Source organism: Gossypium raimondii, chromosome 11 (assembly GCF_025698545.1).
Source record: "Gossypium raimondii isolate GPD5lz chromosome 11, ASM2569854v1, whole genome shotgun sequence".
Classification (NCBI taxonomy): domain Eukaryota; kingdom Viridiplantae; phylum Streptophyta; class Magnoliopsida; order Malvales; family Malvaceae; genus Gossypium; species Gossypium raimondii.
Window position 1 is genome coordinate 5,442,293 of NC_068575.1, and position 21,766 is coordinate 5,464,058.

At 32.5% G+C, this 21,766-nt stretch overlaps 2 protein-coding genes across 2 annotated transcripts in view; one reads left to right on the forward strand and one right to left on the reverse strand.

Annotated features, from left to right (window-relative positions):
• Positions 1–10,742, reverse strand: part of LOC105761383 (uncharacterized) — a 22,957-nt gene extending 12,215 nt beyond the window's left edge. Inside the window, exon 1 of the mRNA XM_052624211.1 lies at positions 10,595–10,742. The gene's annotated coding sequence lies outside the window, so the exon portion shown is untranslated. The remainder of the gene's footprint in view (positions 1–10,594) is intronic.
• Positions 3,901–20,274, forward strand: LOC128034904 (receptor-like protein EIX2). Its single transcript, XM_052624208.1, has 2 exons — positions 3,901–4,157; positions 17,247–20,274. The coding sequence occupies exons 1-2, from the start codon at positions 3,965–3,967 to the stop codon at positions 20,108–20,110; spliced, it is 3,057 nt and encodes a 1,018-aa protein (XP_052480168.1). The 5' UTR covers positions 3,901–3,964; the 3' UTR covers positions 20,111–20,274.
• Positions 20,275–21,766: the final 1,492 nt, after the last annotated feature.

Consider the following 21,766-nt stretch of genomic DNA (forward strand, 5'->3'; position numbering starts at 1 on the left):
ATTTTTACCGTTAATCGAACCGAATTTTTTTTAAAAAAATTAATCGAAAATTATATATTTTTTATTTTTGGTTAAAAATTACTGAATTACTCGAATTAACCGAATTACCCGAATTGAATTAACACATAATTAAAAACATTACATAAGTCTTGAAATTAACACATAAATTATTTGTAATTTTTATGATTGGGTTGGGTTAGATACTTGGGCTTGTGTAGCACCTCTTACCCGTATTCATCATCAAAACAAAGTAAGAAGTGTTATCAAACGATCTGAAATAAATATTTTTTTTTCTTTACAAAAAAAAATTTTGACATAATTTCTTTTCATAAACATTCAATTCCTCCTGCAAATTTTCGAAACATAATTTCAATCAACTTCAATATTTCAACCAAATACAATTATATATTCAGACACAATTTATTCATCCACAACATTCTAAACTACTTTGTTAATAGTTTTAAGGAAACAATTTATCAATTAATATACACCAACAGTTTAAACCAAACAATATTTTATACATATATATAAAAATTTATATCACATTACATTAAGTCATCTATTCAAGCCATTTTTCAAAAGTATTGGTTGCAAAATACCCAAAAGATGATGATGATAGTGTGGATGATGTTTTGACCTCGTCCAATTTTCGAGCTGATTGATGTCACTATAAAACAAGGGAAAATAAAGAGGAGTAAGCTTATAGCTTAGTAAGTATGTATGTAATTGATAAATAAATTTCTAACATGATTCCATATTAAATATAATTTTTATCACGCATAAATCTATGGTTTACTCAAATTCCAGCAAACTATTTTTCTGCGTCACAGTCACTAAATTATTTTTATCCGAAGCTACGGAAAATGAAATTAAAGTTTAAAAATTGAGTCATTCATGATATAATTGTAAATTGATTAGTGATGTTAGATAATGAATGTTTGAAGTGTTAATTACAAGTTTTACTAGATGAATTTCGATGAAAATGTTGAAAAAGGACTAAATTGTGAAAGATGGTAAAGTGTGCATAAAGTTGTGATTTTGTGAAATTGAGGGCTGTTATGAGCATGAAATATGATTTAGTGAAGTTTGAAGTTTAAGAATTTAGTGAATTTTATTTTTACGAGTTTTGGGACAAAAGTGTCATTTTTGAAAAGTTATGGGAAAAAAATAAATTTGCCAAAATGTTGTGTATGAATTGTATTTGAATGAAATGTTGATAAAATGTATTAAATTGTGTTAATATATATCAAGAAAGAAGGAATAGTGAAAGTGATGGAGGAAAAGAGAAGGTTATCGACTAAGTTACAAAAATAGTCGTTTTGCATCCGAGGTAAGTTACGTGTAAATAATAGTTATATTTTTATAAATTGTGAATTATATTTTATATGTGAATTAATATTGACTGTGGAAGGAAAAGTATTCATGAATTATTCAAGTGATAAAGTGTTGAAAATAAAGTGTTAAGTGTAAATTCCCAGTTGAACTTAGGAATAGAAGTGGATACAAGTGACATGTCACTAGAGATCAGTGTTACAGTGAGTCCCGGGTGCTGAGTGATTTAGCATGTGTTGCAGACACCTGACAGCTTGTGTGAGCAGGCCCGTGGACATTTCCAGTGTTATTGATTAGTGGTAGCTTCGGCTACATATCAGTGGTAGCTTTAGCTACATATCAGTGTGGCACTTGTGTGCTAAATCTCTACGTATCTGTGTATATTCCGAGTGTTCAATGGGATTAATAATGAGTTAAAGTGAATATGAAATGAAGTGTGTATGCAGGTACGTTTAAAAGAATGAGCGTATGTGATAAATGTTAAGTGTATAAGTGCATGTGCAAGTGAAATGAGTAAGCTTATGCATGTGTAAGTGATTGAAATTGCTAAGAAATGTTTGATTAGTTATATAAGAGAAATGTCAATTATTAAATGAGTACTTATTGTTTACATGTAACCTACTAAGCCATTTGTAGCTTACACATTTTCTTCTTTCCTTTGTTTTATAGTGATTCGAGCTTGTTCGAATTGGGGATCGTCGGAGCTCGTATCACACTATCATAACCATCTCGGTATTATGTGTTTTTCAGAATGTTTAAAACTATGGCATGTATAGAGTCTTAATCATTTTGAGTATGTTCATATGATATGGCTAAGATTAGCTATTGAAATGGTTAGTAAAGATTATGTTTTGGTGTTATATATGTGTAAATGGTAGCTAATACAAAGAAGCAGTTTCTCTAACAGCAGCAGTGACGTGAATGTGAAAAATCACCATAAATAATAGAAATGGAATTAGAGAGTGAATGATATATAGACTTAAAGCTTATCAAGTATATTTTTACATGAAAGAAACGGTGTAGGCAAAGGAATTTTATATTTTGAGATATTTGAATTTTAGTGTGACAGGGTCAGAATGGTTTTGAAGTCCCTATTTTGACTTTAGAAAATCATTATAAATTGTACAGAGAGAATTATGGGTCATAATTTATATATCTAGATTCCTTAGTGAGTCTATTTTCAAAAAAACAAACGATAACCTTATATAAATTCTGTAAAATGAGATAATTGATTTTTAGTACCAAGAGGTCAGAACTGTTTAGTAGTGAAATAGGGATAATTTAATGAATAAACTGTACTAATTGGCTAAACCAAAAATTATAAAAATTTTATGGTAAGAAGGTATATGAGTCTAGTTTCAGGAAAAGTTTACGGATTTAAATTTTGAGTTTTGTAACTCGAGATATAATTAAATTAGTGACAGTCGTGCAGGTGGACAGTTTTGTTGTGAACAATGAATTTAATTTTAAAAGCAATTTTTTATGCTCCGAATTGGTAAGTTAAATTGGATGACATCTCGTACTCGATTCCGGCGACGGTCTAGGGTAAAGGGTGTTACAGCTTGGATTGGGTTTAGGTGAATAGTGGGCCTATTTATATATTATAATTTTATTTATTAATTTTTTCAGTTAAACCGAAAAAATTCGGTTAACCGACCGATTTCGAACCGAATTAACCGTTAACCGAAAATCAAAAAATAATTAACCGACCCCCGATCGAAAAAATTCTATTAACCGACCGATTAACCAAATTCAGTCAGTTACCCGAATATTTTCTGTTTTACCCGAATTTTGTACACCCCTAGGGTAAACTACACTCAAGGTCACTCTAAAATAGGGTTTGTCCACTACTCTAATTTTTTTTTCAATTTAATCACTTTAATTAAGATAATCGGATCTATGGCAACTATCAACGACATCCACAAATAACTAAAGAGGAATGAACATATATAAATAAGAATGGATGAATGGCATGGATAATGCAAGGGCAAGGGCAAAAGCTTCAACCTGTATAATTCGTTATATGCAGGCAATTCGAATTTTGGGGAGCTAAGCCAAAATTTGAATAATAACCTCATGTTGAGATATTTTGCTATATTTAAAGAGTTTGGGTGCACACTGCACACCTACAAGATTCTACACGATTTACTTTTTTATTTATTTATAGGATAAACTATACCACGTCCTTTTTCTCTTTTGATCATTTAACTAACAATTTTTTTTTTTAATTTGGTCATCCAACTAAGCAAGAGTTTTTATGTTTTGTAAACTTTATGTTTTAATTTTTTTTAAGTTGACCTGCTTCTAAACTTAATGTTTTGTTGATACAGGAACATGAAGATAAAAGTTGAAGTAGTATTCCTTATCAAAATTTTGCTTTTCTTACTCAAATTCCGTGTTTTCCATTTTCTTTTCCTTCTCTTTTTTCTCCTTTAGCTTCTAAGACCTAAAAAGTCTTAAAGAACGTGGGAGTGGGGCTTTCTTCATAGACTTCTGTTTGACTCGACTTTATAACCTTTTGTGGATAGTTAAATTTCCAATTTAATGCATTTTGTTGGAAGAAACTTCCTTGCGCTTCTTGTATTTTTGTGTTTTAGCTAAAGCTTACTCTATATATTTGGAGTTGTGAGCCATGGCAATTGCAACCATGACTACTCCTCTTCCTATTTCCTTATTCCCTTGCCTTCTTCTCATTCCCGCTATCTGTTTTACCATTTGTCATGCCAATTCCAACCTACTTTGCATTCAGAGTGAGAGAGAAGCTCTTTTGAAATTCAAGAATCATCTTATTGATCCTTCAAACAGGCTATCGTCATGGGTTGAAGGTGGGGATTGCTGTGAATGGACTGGTGTCGTCTGCCATATCTCAACAGGCCACGTCAACCAACTGCACTTGGCCGCTCCTCTTTCAAAGCCTGGTTACTTTGCAACAAATGCTGATTGGGAAGCTTACAACAATTCCCTGCTAGGAGGCAAAATAAATCCTTCACTGCTGGAGTTGAAGCATCTCAGTTCCCTGGACTTCTGCAATAACAATTTTAGCAGCATACATATCCCGAAATTTTTCGGTTTGCTGGAGAGTTTAACGTATCTTAACCTCTCTGGTGCACTATTTCAGGGACCAATTCCTCATAACCTTGGGAATCTTTCAAAGTTGCAGTATCTTGATCTTCAAGGTATCAAATCAAAAACTCTTCAATGGGTTTCTGGACTTTCTTCCTTGCAGTACCTTGATTTGAGCTCTGCGGATCTTTCTGAAGCAACTGATTGGGTACAGGTAACATTCAAACTTCCCTCTTTGTTAGAGTTGCACTTGTCAGGTTGTGGTTTAGAAGATGATCCATCTTTCAACAGTATTAATTCTTCAAAATCACTGGTTGTTCTTGATCTTTCTTGGAACCACTTTTCTTCAGTACCTAAGTGGATATTTAGTCTTCATGGTCTTGTGTCCATTGATCTTAGTCACAATTTTTTGGAAGGCTCAATTCCAGATTACTTTGGGAACATCTCGTTTCTTGAAGTTCTTGATCTTAGTTGGAATTATCTCAATTCGTCCATACCCAATTCCTTGTATAGTTTAAACCGTCTTCAGTTCCTTAGTCTTGGCTATAACCAGTTACAAGGAACAATCTCGAGTGCCATTGGAAACTTGAGCTCTCTTACTCAGCTTGATCTTTCAGGAAATCAATTAAATGGTCAAATTCTATTGTCTATAGGGGAGTTATCGTCTCTGAAGTTGTTTGATGTTTCAAGAAATCAATTAAATGGCCAAATTCCCTTGTCTATAGGGCAGTTGTCATCTTTGGAGGAGTTTCATGTTTCAGAAAATCAATTAAATGGTCAAATTCCATTGTCTATAGGGGAGTTATCATCTTTGAAGTTGTTTGATGTTTCAACAAATCAGTTAAACGGCCAAATTCCCTTGTCTATAGGGCAGTTATCATCTTTGGAGGTATTTGCTGTTTCAGAAAATCAATTAAATGGTACTTTTCCTCTATCTTTTGGACGACTAGAAAGTTTGGAAACTCTGGATTGTGGGTATAATCTATTAGAAGGAGTTGTATCAGAAACCCTTTTTTCTAATCTCACGAGATTGACATTTCTAGCAGCATCACACAATCGGCTTAGATTTGAACCAAACTCAAGCTGGATTCCCCCATTTCAATGTGAAGGTATCGACTTGGGTCACTGGCATCTTGGCCCAAAGTTTCCCCAGTGGCTAAAATTCCAAAAGAAATTGTCTTATTTGGATATCTCCTATGCAGGAATTTTAGATGTCATGCCCACTTGGTTTTTGAACCTTCCCACTACATTTGAACATTTAAACCTTTCCTCGAATCAACTTACAGGAGAGATTTCATATTTGAATGGGAGATACATTGTTGATTTGAGTTCAAACCGAATTCTAATTTTATCAAATAATTCATTCTCGGGATCTCTTTTTGAATTAGTTTGTAATTCATCAAGTGAGAAAGGGATGGAAGTTCTTTACATTGATAAAAATCTTATCTCAGGAGATATTCCAGATTGTTGGAATGATTGGTCGATGTTGGACCTTTTAAATTTGGGAAGCAACAATTTGACCGGCAAAATCCCACCTTCTTTATGGCATCTAAAACCTACAATGCTAAACCTTCGAAACAATACAATGTTTGGAGAATTGCCATCCACATTGCAAAATCCTCCAGATTTGATTATGTTTGATATTAGTGAAAATCATTTCAGTGGAAGTGTACCAGCATGGATTGGTGATAAGCTCTCAAACCTTGAGATTCTAAGCCTTCGATCAAATAACTTTGATGGACATATTCCTCATAAAATTTGTGATCTTCAATTTCTTCAAAACTTGGACCTTGCCCACAACAACATTTCTGGAGTTATTCCAAAATGTTTTAATAATTTAACTGCAATGGCCACAACAAAAAAAACCGATAATGAAGTTTTTGCAGGGAAGGTAAATTATCTAAATTATCTTGAAGGCCCAATTAATTTGAACAATTTAAATGCTGCCCCATTTTATTTGAAAGCATTATTGGTGTTGAAAGGACGAGAGGATGAATATGGTAGCACACTAGGACTTGTTACAAGCATGGACCTTTCAGCTAACAGTCTCACAGGAGAGATCCCCAAAGAAATTGGTAGTCTCGTTGGACTATTGTCTTTAAATTTTTCAGGGAATCTCCTAACAGGAAATATACCAGACAGCATTGGCAACATGGAGTTAATGGAATCTCTTGATTTGTCCATGAATCGACTAAATGGTGAAATCCCTCCAAGTTTCTCCAATTTGAATTTCTTGAATCACTTCAATGTGTCCTACAACAACTTGACAGGACAAATCCCAAGAAGCACTCAGCTTCAAAGCTTTGAGAACTTGTCTTACGTGGGCAATCATCTTTGGGGACCTCCTCTCACTAAGAACTGCACCTCAAAAGGTATTCCAATTGACGCTGCAAATAATGGAAGTAGCAGGGAAGGAAGTAAAGTAAATTGGCTTTATGTCGGCATAGTTCTCGGCTTTGTAATGGGATTTTGGGGTGTAGTGGCTCCCTTGTTTTTCATCAGGTCTTGGAGGCATGCATACTATCGAAAGTTGGACCATGTTGGTCGAAAGCTGTATGTGTCTTGGGCTACTATGGGTATGTAGTTTGATAGGAAAAAAAAAACGCATGTATAATTGATGCATTTGAGCTAGGTGTGTTGCTACATGATTGTTTGATTTGAAAGATTAGTTTTTGCGTCTGTCAACTCGCTTGGTGTGCCGACAAAACGGCCCACTCGGTTGCATGAGCGGTTTTATTATATGCAAACCACATATAATAGGATGTTTTTTCCCTTGCATCTTTCTTGAAGAATGTTAAAATTATGTCTTATTTTGTCTTATGTTGATACGAATGCAAATTGTGGACGGTAGATTTGGGTGTATGGGGTGAGCCTGTTGGCTCGGGTTTAGTAGTCCATCTCATCTTTGTGTTCACTTTTGCTTTTTTATTTTCTCATTAATGAATTTCTTCTCTAAAAAAATAGTAATTTTAGACACGTATAAAAGCATAAGTGTAAATTACACCCAAGGTCACTATAAAATAGGTTTGTCCTATTTTGGTCACTCTAGCTAATTTTTTTCTCAATTTAGTCACTCTATTTAATGTTATTGTTTGAACTAGTTAATATCGTTAAAAATTCTATTAATCCATTAATGGATTGCTGTTGTGACACATTAGCCAATTGAATTATGACACGTGGCACCAGGGGCGGAGCCAAGGGGTTGGTAAGGGCTTTAGCCCCCTAAAAATATTTTCCATTTAGGCCCTTTATTGTTTATAAAATTTTCAATTACTAAAGGTAAAATTACACTTTGGTACCTCCAAAAATAATAAAATTTTGATTTAATTGGTCATAAAGGTCGATTTTTTGAAAATTTAGGGAAATAAGTTGTTTTTAGAGAGAGTGTATAAAAGCGCGACCAACTGGACGCTCTTTCTGCAGAAGTGGCAAGAAAGCTTATCTAGCTAGGCGAGCTTTTCTGCTGACATGTCAGGAAAAATGTGCCAAGCTGGACGCACTTTCATTGAAATTTTCAAAAAACGTTTTCAACTTCTAACATGTCAGGAAAAATCTGCCAAGCTGGACGCACTTTCATTGAAATTTTCAAAAAACGTTTTCAACTTAGCACACTTTCCTTGACATGTCAATAGAAAGCTCGCCCAACTGGTCGAGTTTTCACATACTCTCTCCAAAAAGGATCGATTTCCCTAGATTTAAAAAAAAATGTCCTATTTAGTCAATTAACAAACTTTTTTGGCATATATGGCTAATTTGTCCTACAATTAAGGGTTTAATTTATGATCACATTATATATTATTAAGGCTCTGCTCTTCGATAATGTGATCATTAGGTCTAATTGTTTGGCTGCTATGACTGCTGGACTCCGCCAATAATTGATGGATCTGGGCTAGGTGTATTGTTACATGATTGTTTTGTGCTGAAAGATTAGTTTAAGCATCTGTCTTTTTTTTTGGACTAGTCGGTGTGCCAACAAGACAACCCACTTATTTGTGTGAGCAGCTTTCTTATATGCAAACCATATGAAATGGGACGTTTTTTCCCTTGCAAGTATACCATATGTTGATATAAATGAGGATTACGGACAGTAGGTTCAAGTTTATAGCGTGAGCCTATTGGCTCAGGTTTAGTAATTTGTCTCCTCCTTGCGTTGGCTTGTGTTTTGTGACTTTCTCATTAATAAATTTCTTCTCTAAAAAAAAAATAGTAGTTTTAGACACACATAAAAGTATAAGGCTAAACTCACATATTTATTAACTTCTTATTTTGTGAAATATATATATCACGGTAAGTACGTAATGTTTCAAATTTAAATCAATGCACAGTAATTTATATTTTATTTCAATCAAAATTTTAATAAGTTTCATATTCAACTCATTTCAATCAATACCACTGTACCAATCAGTACCAGTTGATACATTCAAAATTTGGACTAATTTCTAATTTTTTGTAAAAACCATTTTAATTTTACCATAATTACATTTTAATTTTAAAACATACATTAACATATAAATATATTTATATGGATATAATTAAGATATATTTGCATGTATATATATTGTATAATTACTTTTTAACCAAAATAACATATAATTTATGAAGAAACTAAAACTTAGAATATAAATATATATGTGAAAATTATTTAAATGTATATATAATTTATCAAGAAATTAAATTTTAGACTATAAATAATACTGAAGAAGAAATTTCCCGGCTTCTTAAGGGTACATTATCGAGTATTTCAGCAAAGGGAGAGCTATGCAAGTTCAAGTAATAGCTTACATCTCGAGCTGCCTTACCGAGCAAGCCAAATCTATCAGGCAAACCACCCGGAGGAAACTCCATTCCATTGATAGGGTCTGTAGGAGTTAGACCAGGCCGGTAATCATACATTTCCTGCCATAGTTGGGGGTCGGCATAGTAACCTGACGTTTTGCACCACTCACGAGAATCATTTGTGTGAATCAGCTCCTCCGGTGGGTATGCAGCCTTTTGTTGGAAGTAAAGGCGAGCAGAATCTAAACCAAATCTCAGTAGAGCTCCATCACTAGCTGGAAACTGAATGATGGCAGCTGAATATTGAGCAAATGATTGTGATAAAGTAGAGACTGATAGCTTGTAAGAATCTGAAGGAATGCCTTCAGAAGGTACGAGGTCAGTAAGCTTTACACGACCCAGAGATGGCAGGCCATTGCCTGCCATTAAAATCCTTCAACGTACCAGTTACGTTATTTCCAACTAAAGGTTATATCACCTATCGACAATACAAATTAAAATCAGCATAAGTCAAAGGATTTAAGACAAAGTATTATCTGTCATACAGAAAATGGAATATAAATAAGACATAAAGATACCGCATTGCAAACAAATAGAAGCACCAAAAGTTATCCCAGATTAGTCCCTCTATTATATGAACTGGAAAAATACTCGCTAATTTTGAAATTTTCGTAGTGGATAATCAATGGAAACTAAACTGACATAGATTTCAGGGTGAAAGTACCTGCCAAGTCCCTCTATTATATGAACTGGATCACTTAAGTCCCTCTACTATTAAATGTATCAATTTAATCCCTATACTATTAAAAAGAATTAAATAAAGCCAATTTGTAACAAAGTTAACATTTACTGTTTAAAAAATGAAATGAATATTTTTTTTTCATTTGCAGTTCAACTCCAAACAAAAAATTTCATTTCAAAACCAGAAAAATATTTCAAAATGTTAATGAAATCCTTTTAGTTGATTCCTTTTAATAGTGCAGGGACTAAATTGATCCATTTAACAATAGAGGGACTACTATGACCCGGACCCTATAACATAGCGACAACATTCACCTAGATTTCCGCCATTGCAGCTATAATACTCCAAGCTAATTTTTAGACTGATTTGCCTAATAAATTTCATAATGAATTTGGGAACTGAACAAAATACTCGCTTTTAGAACCCTAATTATATTTCTAACACTCAAATTTGTAAAAATTATTTCATAATGCCTTCAATCACATGCCATCAAATATTCCACTTACAAAGAAATAACAGCAAAAAAAGAAAGTGAATTTGCATTGAAATTTAATTTTTTATAATTAAAAAGAAAACAAACCCAATTCATGAAATCAAACAAGAATTAAAATAAAGAAATACCCATCAAAGATCAACATACAAAATTCATACTTCACAATTAAGGAAAAAGAAAGAACATGCCTTTGATTGATTGCAGCGTCTTACTGATGCTAAAGTAAACGAAGCGAAATAGTTAATTGGAAGCTGAAATGGGTAAAGCTGTGACTGCGAGAAACAAAAGATGGTTAGGAAAAGATTGAATCTTTCCCGAGAAAATCAGCAGCAAAATTCTTTTGTTTATCAATGGAAGATGCTTCATCATGGGCCTTGCTTGGTTAGATTTGGGCTTTTTGAAGGGATTAGTTTCACCTAGTTTACCACTCCAGAATTTTTAATTATTATAAATTAATTTTTCAAGATTTTTTATAAACATTAGTTTTATTTTTTTATTTATTAAAATATGGGATTTATTTCTCTAAATTTATTTTTCAAATATTAATTCAACTTCATCACTCGCTAATAACAATGTCGAATTTGATTAATTTTAACATTTTTCATTGTTATACATAATTTTATCTATAATTTCTTTTAAAAATATTATTAATTTTTTAAAAATAAAGAATATATATAATCAAAATTCTAAAAAAATAACAAATACGTAATTAAATTAGAATATAAAAACACATTTTATTTGATTGTATTTAAAATAAATTTCATGATTTTGTAATTAGAAAACACATTGTATGAAAATAATGAGAATAAATAACTCAAATTATGGCCTATTGATCGATGTTCATTCACTCAAAAATAATTTAAGATTAACTTGTACCAAAGAATAATGAAAATAAATAAATAAATAATTTATCTTAAAAGGTACCTTTTAACTTAATTTTTTAATCACAGTCTTATGTTTAAAGTTATATCGAAGTACAATTACTTTTTAGCATACTAAAATGGAAATCAGTGTTTCACCCATTAAATTATTTAAAATAAGCATACCAAACATGCTTATCAAGTCTATTTTACATGAAAGAAACGGTGTAGGCAAATGAATTTTATATTTTGAGATATTTGAATTTTAGTGTGACAGGATCAGAATGGTTTTGAAGTCCCTGTTTTAACTTTAGAAAATCATTATAAATTGTACAGAGAGAATTACAGGTCATAATTTATATATCTAGATTCCTTAGTGAGTCTATTTTCAAAATAAATAAACGATAACCTTATATGAATTCTGTAAAATGAGATAATTAATTTTTAGTGCCAAGAGATCAGAACTGTTTAGTAGTGAAATAGGGGAGATTTTAATGAATAAACTGTACTAATTGGCTAAACCAAAAATTCTAAAAATTTTATGGTAAGAATGTATTTGAGTCTAGTTTCAGGAAAAATTTACGGATTTAAATTTTGAGTTTTGTAACTCGAGATATAATTAAATTAGTGACAGTGGCGCAGGTGGACAGTTTTATTGTGAACAGTGAATTTAATTTTAAAAGCAAATTTTTATGCTCCGAATTAATAAGTTAAATTGGATGACATCTCGTACTCGATTCCGACGATGGTCTAGGGTAAGTGGTGTTACAGCTTGGATTGGTTTTAGGTGAATAGTGGGCCTATTTATATATTATAATTTTATTTATTAATTTTTTCAGTTAAACCGAAAAATTCGGTTAACCAACCGATTTCGAACCGAATTAACCGTTAACCGAAAATCAAAAAATAATCAACCGATCCCCGATCAAAAAAATTCTGTTAACCGACCGATTAACCAAATTCAGTCAGTTAACAGAATTTTTTCTGTTTTACCCGAATTTTGCACACCCTTAAGGTAAACTACACTCAATGTCACTCTAAAATAGGATTTGTCCACTCTAAATTTTTTTTCATTTTAATCACTTTAATTAAGATAATTGGATGTATAACTAAAGAGGAATGAACATATATACATAAGAATGGATATATGGCATGGTTAAGGGAAGTGCAAGGGCAAAAGCTTCAACCTGTATAATTCGTTATATGGAGGCAATTCGAATTTTGGGGAGCTAAGCCAAAATTTGAATAATAACCTCATGTTGAGATATTTTGATATATTTAAAGAGTTTGGGACTTTGGGTGCACACCTACAAGATTTTACACCATTTATTTATTTATTTATAGGATAAACTATACCACGGCTATATGTATATTGTCCTTTTTCTCTTTTGATCATTTAACTAACAATTTTTTTTTAATTTGGTCATCCAACTAAACAAGGGTTTTTTTTTTGTCCATTTCCATTAAGTGTTGCTAAATCTCTTACAAGAGGATAACGTAGCAATTAAAAAATCGATAATAACAAATTTAGCGCTTAATTTTTACATATTTAGTCATAAATTTAAAAAAATTAACCCTCAAAGTTTACAAATGGTCTCAATTTGATTCTCATATTTTTTTAATAATTTTTAATCTTAAAAATAATTTATAAAATTTTAAATTTTATAAAATTAATTAAATGCTGTCATGTCATCTACGTGGCAATCCACGAGTATGCCACATTAGCAAAGTTAACAAATTATCAAGGAGTTGCTTCTATTGGTTTGATTGTAATTGCTATTATCAATGAGTTGCTTTGTTTTCATTTAGATTCTATGTTTGCAAGTCGAAATTAACATATGCTATGGAGGCTTGTCTAGATTATGAATGACAGCATATTGAGAGCACTTGTATTTATTCATTGAGGAATTGTTTGGTGTGAGAGTACAAATTGAATTATAAACATTGGGTGTTTACTTCATTAGTTATTGATTTCATGGCTGATTTTGAAAGTTACCATTGATGAGTGCTGGATTTTTATGATGAATGAACATGGAGTTAAAGCTTTAATTTTATTATATGATGATTTTATTAAGTAATTTTGATAGAAATTGATTTTAGGGACCTAATTGTAAAAAAAAGTTGAGAACTAGGGTTTGATGTTGCGGTTTTGAATATCAAAGGCTGTATAGTAGTCTAAAATAGTTGGACAAGGTGTTAATTGAGAAAAATTAGATCAATTGAGGGGTTAATTGAGCAGGGACTAAATTGTAAAAATTGTAAAGTTTGGGGTAAAAGTGTAATTTCGAAAATTAAAGGACATAAATTGTGAAATGAATTAGAATAGAATTAGATGCTGATGAATGAATAAAATTGTATTTTAGATCGAGAACCCGAAACAAGTCGAGGAAAAGAAAAAGTAGTTGATTAGTCCCTAAACTTTTACAACTCCTGCAAATTGGCCCAGGTAAGTTCATATGGCTGAATTTTTATGATTAATTGTTAGTGTGGGAATGACATATTGTATCAATTCGTATATTGTTGTTGAATTATGATTATGGTAAAAATGAGAATAAAATGAGATTGTTAGTTCAAATTAAGGAATACGCAGGATTGAGTACATACGTTCGGCAACCAGTGATGAATTGACGGATAAGTCCATGGTGGATCCATGGCAAAATGTGAAAGTAGGTATGGTATTTCAATGAAGAAAACCATACTGAGTTGTGAAAAGTAGGTATGGTGTTTCAATGAAGAAAACCATACTGAGTTATAGCAATGTGAAATATTCAAGTAAATCGTGGCACCGGGCAAACGATGTACTCAAATCCGTAAGACGATCCTTAATGTGACAGGTATTTATAAGTGAAATTGAAGCTAAATGTCGGAATATAAGTTGACATCTGATATTGAGCTCGATTGAATAGATTCACTGTTTGAGATTGTGATTGGCAGGAAATGTTGAATTTTTATTTGTTTATTAATATTATTAGTGAAATTGTGGTAAGATTTTATAATGAGCCTATGAACTTACTAAGCTTCTATAAGCTTACTTGTGTGTGTTTATCGTTTCTTGTAGATTGATATATATATGTTCGGAGGATCGGATCTACATCAACGATCACACTATCAAGATTTACTCCGGTAGAGTTTTTCAAACAACTTTTTGATTTATATGGCATGTATAGGGATTTGGTCATTTTGTGTGTGTGTCCTTATGGTATGGCTAAGGAGAAACAAGTAAATATTCGATAATGATTAGTTATTGAAATGGCTATATAGGAACGTGTTTTGGCCTTGCGTATGCTTAAATGATAGTTAATACAAAGAAATGACAAAAGAGAGTAAAAATTTGCAATGAAACAGTTTTTTGGACAGCAGCAGTGACGTGATTTTAAAAAATCACCAAAAATAGAATAAATTGAATTAGAACCTGAGTGAGATAGGAAATTAAAGCTGAATGAGTCTATTTTCACATGAAATAAATATATAATAAAAAGAGTTATATATTATGAGATATTTGAATTTTAGTGAGACAGGGTCAGAATGGTTTTTGAAGTCCCCTGTTCTGACTTTAAAAATTCATTAAAAATTGTATAGAAGGAATTATGAGTTATAATTCATATGCCTAGATTCTTTAGTGAGTCTATTTTCAATAGAAACAAACAATAATATTATCCGAATTCTTTACAATGATATAATTAATTTTTAGTGAAGAGGGGTCAGAGCTGTCGAGCAGTGAAACAAGGGAGAATTTAAAGAATAAACTGTACTAATTGGCTGAACCAAAAATTCTTAAAATTTTATGGTAAAAATATATATGAGTCTAGTTTCAGGGAAAATTTACGGATCTAAATTTCTAGTTTCGTAACTCGAGGTATAATTAAATTAGTGACTGTTGCGCAGGTGGACAGTTTTATTGTGAATAGTGAAATAAATTGTTTTAATTTGATTAAGTATTCGGAAAATTATTGATGTTTCTGGTTTGGACCCGAACCATTTTTATTACATGATTTTGGGGTCTCGAGAGTTCTTTTAGGGACATATGGATTGATTGTGAGTGAATAAATTTTAAAAGCAAATTTTTATGCTCCGAACTAGTAAGTTAAGTCAGGTAATGCCTCGTGCTCGACTCCGGCAACGGTCTCGGGTAAGGGGTGTTACAGATTAACCAAATTCAGTCAGTTAACCGAATTTTTTCTGTTTTACCCGAATTTTGCACACCCCTAACTCAAGGTCACTCTAAAATAGGATTTGTCCACTCTATATTTTTTTCAATTTAATCACTTTAATTAAGATAATTGGATGTATGGCAAGTATCAACGACATCCACAAATAACTAAAGAGGAATGAACATATATAAATAAGAATGGATGTATGACATGGTTAAGGCAAAGGGCAAAAGCTTCAACCTTTATAATTCGTTATATGCAGGCAATTCCAATTTTGGGGAGCTAAGCCAAAATTTGAATAATAACCTCATGTTGAGATATCTTGCTATATTTCAAGAGTTTGGGTGCACACCTACAAGATTTTACACGATTTATTTATTTATTTATTTATTTATAGGATAACTATACGACGGCTATATGTATATTGTCCTTTTTCTCTTTTGATCATTTAACTAACAAATTTTTTTAATTTGGTCATCCAACTAAACAAAAGGTTTTTTTTTTCTTGTCCATTTCCATTGTGTTGTTAAATCTCTTACAAGAGGATAACGTAGCAATTAAAAATCGATAATAACAAATTTAGCCCTTAATTTTTACATATTATATCGATTTAGTCATAAATTTTAAAAATTAACCCTCAAAGTTTACAAATGGTCTCAATTTGATTCTCATATTTTTAATAATTTGTAATTTTAAAATAATTTATAAAATTTTAAATTTTATAAAATTAATTAAATGTTGTCATGTCATCTACGTGGCAATAGCAAAGTTAACAAATTATCAAGGAGTTGCTTCTATTGGTTTGATTGTAATTGCTATTATCAATGAGTTGCTTTGTTTTCATTTAGATTCTATGTTTGCAAGTCGAAATTAACATATGCTATGGAGGCTTGTCTAGATTATGAATGACAGCATATTGAGAGCACTTGTATTTATTCATTGAGGAATTATTTGGTGTGAGAGTACAAATTGAATTGTAAACATTGGGTGTTTACTTCCCAAGTTCTCATGGAGAGAACTTAGAGGTAAATGTTCTAATCTTTAGGTATAATGGTGGGATTTCTACTTGGGGAGTGATAGAATGTGATTCGCTTGTTATATTGTGGATTAAAAATTACGTTTATATTTTAACAGGACAAATTGATTAACGTGAGTGACTAGTTTGAATAATTATTTTAACGAGAATAATTAAATTGAGAAAAAAAATTAGAGTGACCAAAATAGGACAAACCATATTTTATTGTGACCTTGGTGTAATTTATCCTGAAAAATATTTTACTCCGTAGACTTGGTTAAGTTGACCTGCTTCTAAACTCTATGTTTTGTTGATACAGGAACATAAAGATAAAAGTTGAAGTAGTATTCCTTATCAAAATTTTGCTTTTCTTACTCAAATTCCGTGTTTTCCATTTTCTTTTCCTTCTCTTTTTTCTCCTTTAGCTTCTAAGACCTAAAAAGTCTTAAAGAACGTGGGAGTGGGGCTTTCTTCATAGACTTCTGTTTGACTCGACTTTATAACCTTTTGTGGATAATTAAATTTCCAAGTTAATGCATTTTGTTGGAAGAAACTTCCTTGCGCTTCATGTATTTTTGTGTTTTAGCTAAAGCTTACTCTATATATTTGGAGTTGTGAGCCATGGCAATTGCAACCATGACTACTCCTCTTCCTATTTCCTTATTCCCTTTTCTTCTTCTCATTCCCGCTATCTGTTTTACCATTTGTCATGCCAATTCCAACCTACTTTGCATTCAGAGTGAGAGAGAAGCTCTTTTGAAATTCAAGAATCATCTCATTGATCCTTCAAACAGGCTATCGTCATGGGTTGAAGGTGGGGATTGCTGTGAATGGACTGGTGTCGTCTGCCATAACTCAACAGGCCACGTCAACCAACTGCACTTGGCCGCTACTCTTCCAGAGGTTGATTACTCTGAAACAATTACTGAATTGGAAGCTTACTACAATTCCCGGCTAGGAGGCAAAATAAATCCTTCACTGCTGGAGTTGAAGCATCTTAGTTCCCTGGACTTCAGCAATAACGATTTTAGCAGCATACATATCCCGAAATTTTTCGGTTTGCTGCAGAGTTTAACATATCTTAACCTCTCTCGAGCACAATTTCAGGGAGCAATTCCTCATAACCTTGGGAATCTCTCAAAGCTGCAGTATCTTGATCTTCGAGGTAATGATCTCGAACCAAAAAGTCTTCAATGGGTTTCTGGACTTTCTTCCTTGCGGTACCTTGATTTAAGCTATGTGAATCTTTCTGAAGCAAATGACTGGATACAGGTAACATTCAAACTTCCCTCTTTGTTAGAGTTGCACTTGTCAGATTGTGATTTAGAAGATGATCCATCTTTGATCAGTGCCAATTTTACAAAATCACTGGTTGTTCTTGATCTTTCTTTCAACCGCTTTTCTTCAGTACCTAAGTCGGTATTTAGTCTTCATGGTCTTCTGTCAATTGATCTTCGTGGCTATTCTTTGCAAGGACCAATTCCAGATTACTTTGGGAACACCTCGTTTCTTGAAGTTCTTGATCTTAGTTGGAATGGTCTCAATTCGTCCATACCCAATTCCTTGTATAGTTTAAACCGTCTTCAGTTCCTTAGTCTTGGCCATAACCAGTTACAAGGAACAATCTCGAGTGCCATTGGAAACTTGAGCTCTGTTACTCAGCTTGATCTTTCAGTAAATCAATTAAACGGCCAAATTCCCTTGTCTATAGGGCAGTTGTCATCTTTGGAGGAGTTTGATGCTTCAGAAAATCAATTAAATGGTCAAATTCCATTGTCTATAGGGGAGTTATCATCTTTGAAGTTGTTTGATGTTTCAGAAAATCAATTAAACGGCCAAATTCCCTTGTCTATAGGGCAGTTGTCATCTTTGGAGGAGTTTAATGTTTCAGAAAATCAATTAAATGGTCAAATTCCATTGTCTATAGGGGAGTTATCATCTTTGAAGTTGTTTGATGTTTCAGAAAATCAATTAAATGGTACATTTCCTCTATCTTTTGGACGATTAGAAAGTTTGGAAACTCTGGATTGTGAGTATAACCTATTAGAAGGAGTTGTATCAGAAACCCATTTTTCTAATCTCACGAGATTGACAACTCTGAAGGCATCACACAATCGGCTTAGATTTGAACCAAACTCTAGCTGGATTCCCCCATTTCAATGTGAAAGGATCGAATTGGGTCACTGGCATCTTGGCCCAAAGTTTCCCCAGTGGCTAAAATTCCAAAAGAATTTGTCTTATTTGGATATCTCCTATGCAGGAATTTCACATGTCATGCCCACTTGGTTTTTGAACCTTCCCACTCAATTTGAATCTTTAGACCTTTCCTCGAATCAACTTAGAGGAGAGATTTCATATTTGAATGTGAGAAACTCTGTTAATTTGAGTTCAAACCGATTCAGAGGCCCATTGCCAGGAGTATTCCCAACTTTACGATTTCTAATTTTATCAAATAATTCATTTTCGGGATCTCTTTTTGAATTAGTTTGTAATTCGTTTAGTGGGGAATTTATGGAAGTTCTTTACATTGATAAAAATCTTATCTCAGGAGATATTCCAGATTGTTGGAATGATTGGCCGATTTTGGACCTTTTAAATTTGGGAAGCAACAATTTGACCGGCAAAATCCCACCTTCCTTATGGCATCTAAATCTTATGATGCTAAACCTTCGAAACAATACTATGTTTGGAGAATTGCCATCCACATTGCAAAATCCTCCAGATTTGATTATGTTTGATATTAGTGAAAATCATTTCAGTGGAAGTGTACCAGCATGGATTGGTGATAAGCTCTCAAACCTTGAGATTCTAAGCCTTCGATCAAATAACTTTGATGGACATATTCCTCATAAAATTTGTGATCTTCAATTTCTTCAAAACTTGGATCTTGCCCACAACAACATTTCTGGAGTTATTCCAAAATGTTTTAATAATTTAAGTGCAATGGCCACAACAAAAAAAACCAATAATGAAATTTCTGCGGGGAATGTAAATAATGTAAATCTTGAAGACCCAATTTATTTGAACAATGTAAATGCTGCCCCATTTTATTTGAAAGCATTATTGGTAATGAAAGGACGAGAGGATGAATATGGTAGCACACTAGGACTTGTTACAAGCATGGACCTTTCAGCTAACAGTCTCACAGGAGAGATCCCCAAAGAAATTGGTAGTCTCATTGGACTATTGTCTTTAAATTTTTCTGGGAATCTCTTAACAGGAAATATACCAGACAACATTGGCAAGATGGAGTTAATGGAATCTCTTGATTTGTCCATGAATCGACTAAATGGTGAAATCCCTCCAAGTTTCTCCAATTTGAATTTCTTGAACCACTTCAATGTGTCCTACAACAACTTGACAGGACAAATCCCAACAAGCACTCAGCTTCAAAGCTTTGAGAACTTGTCTTACGTGGGCAATCATCTTTGGGGACCTCCTCTCACTAAGAACTGCACCTCAAAAGGTATTCCAATTGACGTTGCAAATAATGGAAGTAGCAGGGAAGGAAGTAAAGTGAATTGGCTTTATGTCAGCATAGTTCTCGGCTTTGTAATGGGATTTTGGGGTGTAGTGGCTCCCTTGTTTTTCATCAGGTCTTGGAGGCATGCATACTATCGAAAGTTGGACCATGTTGGTCGAAAGCTGTATGTGTCTTGGGCTACTATGGGTATGTAGTTTGATGGGAAAAAAACATGTGTAAACATGTTGTCTAAAGTTGGTATAATTTACTGGAGATTGGATCCAAGTGTGTTTTGATTATGTATGAATATGTTTTGCTGTATTTCAATAATATACAATGAAAATAATTTTCAGCAAAAAATGTTGTTTGATAAATTCCATCAGTTGCTTAGCTTAATAATTGAGTAGACGTGGCAGCCATAGATCTGGTCTTCTTCCTCCTTGATCCTTCAAATTTGGAGTAACAAAAATAGTAGTAAATAGGATTAGCCTATTTTTTTCTGTCATTTTTTAATTGTTGCCAATGGATCTCAACAAAAAAAGAGTTCAGCTGTTGCTCTTCATCCTTGGACTCACCCTTCTCAGTAAGACAGGTAACAACATCAAAACGTCCTCGTTTTTGCATTTGGTCTGGAAAATAAAAGAAGTCGTAAATGTTGGAATTTAAATCTCCAAGTTAATTTCAAGTTTGTAAAATTTAATGTAATTGATTGTTCTCTCTTCTTTGTTAACTTTTATGGATCAAATTGGTATACCTGTTTAGAGTTATTTCGATTTTTTATTTTAAAGTATATGTTTGGATTCAGCACATTCAAACAATGAGAATGAGCATAGAATATTTCAAAAATATATGAAACAATTTATAAAAGTTTTAATATACTCAAGTGAAATACATACCCGACAAAAATCCTTTCAAGTTATCGAGATTCCATCCACTCCAGCCATATAGAGTGGTTTTTTGTTTTTAAAAATTGAGTTTGAAGAAAGGTGAATCGAGTTTTTAACAAGGGCGCTAGGGACGGGCACCTGGAAAATTTTCTATTTATATCTTTTAAAATTTTAAATTAGTAAAAGTAAAATTGCACTTTGATCTCCTTAGAAAATGATAAAATTTTGATTTAATCCTTTAAAATTATAAAGAGATAAGGTATTAAAACGGTAAATTGCATTTTACTATCGTAAAAATTTCAATTTAATTTCGGTTCTCCTAAATAAATTTCTGGCTTTTGGAATTATTGAATGAAAAAATAATTTGAATTTTTCAAATGATTTTATAAATCTCTTGACATGTAGGAAGGAAATTAAGAAAAAGGATAGAGCATGAGGATATTCAAAATGAGATTATAAAATTTAGGCTTAATCCACAAACTGGTACCTAAATTAAAATTTTCTCATCTTGGTATTTAAACATTTTTTTTGTCACAAGTGATATCAAAATTTTGCAAGTCAATCTATCAACCCTTATCTCCGAACCAATACCCCAACAGATTCTCAATCCAACCGGTCAATCCAGTCCAATTTTGAAAACATTGGATTTGGTCGATGAAACAACTTTTTTGATCTCATCAAATCGAACAAGCAAGTGGTGAAATTCGAAAATATAATCAATTGCCAGCATCTCAACTTTGAGAGAGTGAATTTTGAGCATCGCTAGTATTGTCATACATTATAAAAGAAGAAGAAGAAAAAAAAGGGAATGGGAAAAAAAGTAAAAAAGAGAGAAAAATGTAAAAGAAAAAAGGAAAAAATTTAAAATATATATTTTTAAGTTATATGACATGGCAGATTATTATTAGCTGGAATTTTATTGAATGGGTTTAATATTTTGGTGTCAAATGGGTAAGAGAAGAATAGTTTAAGTACCACTTAAGA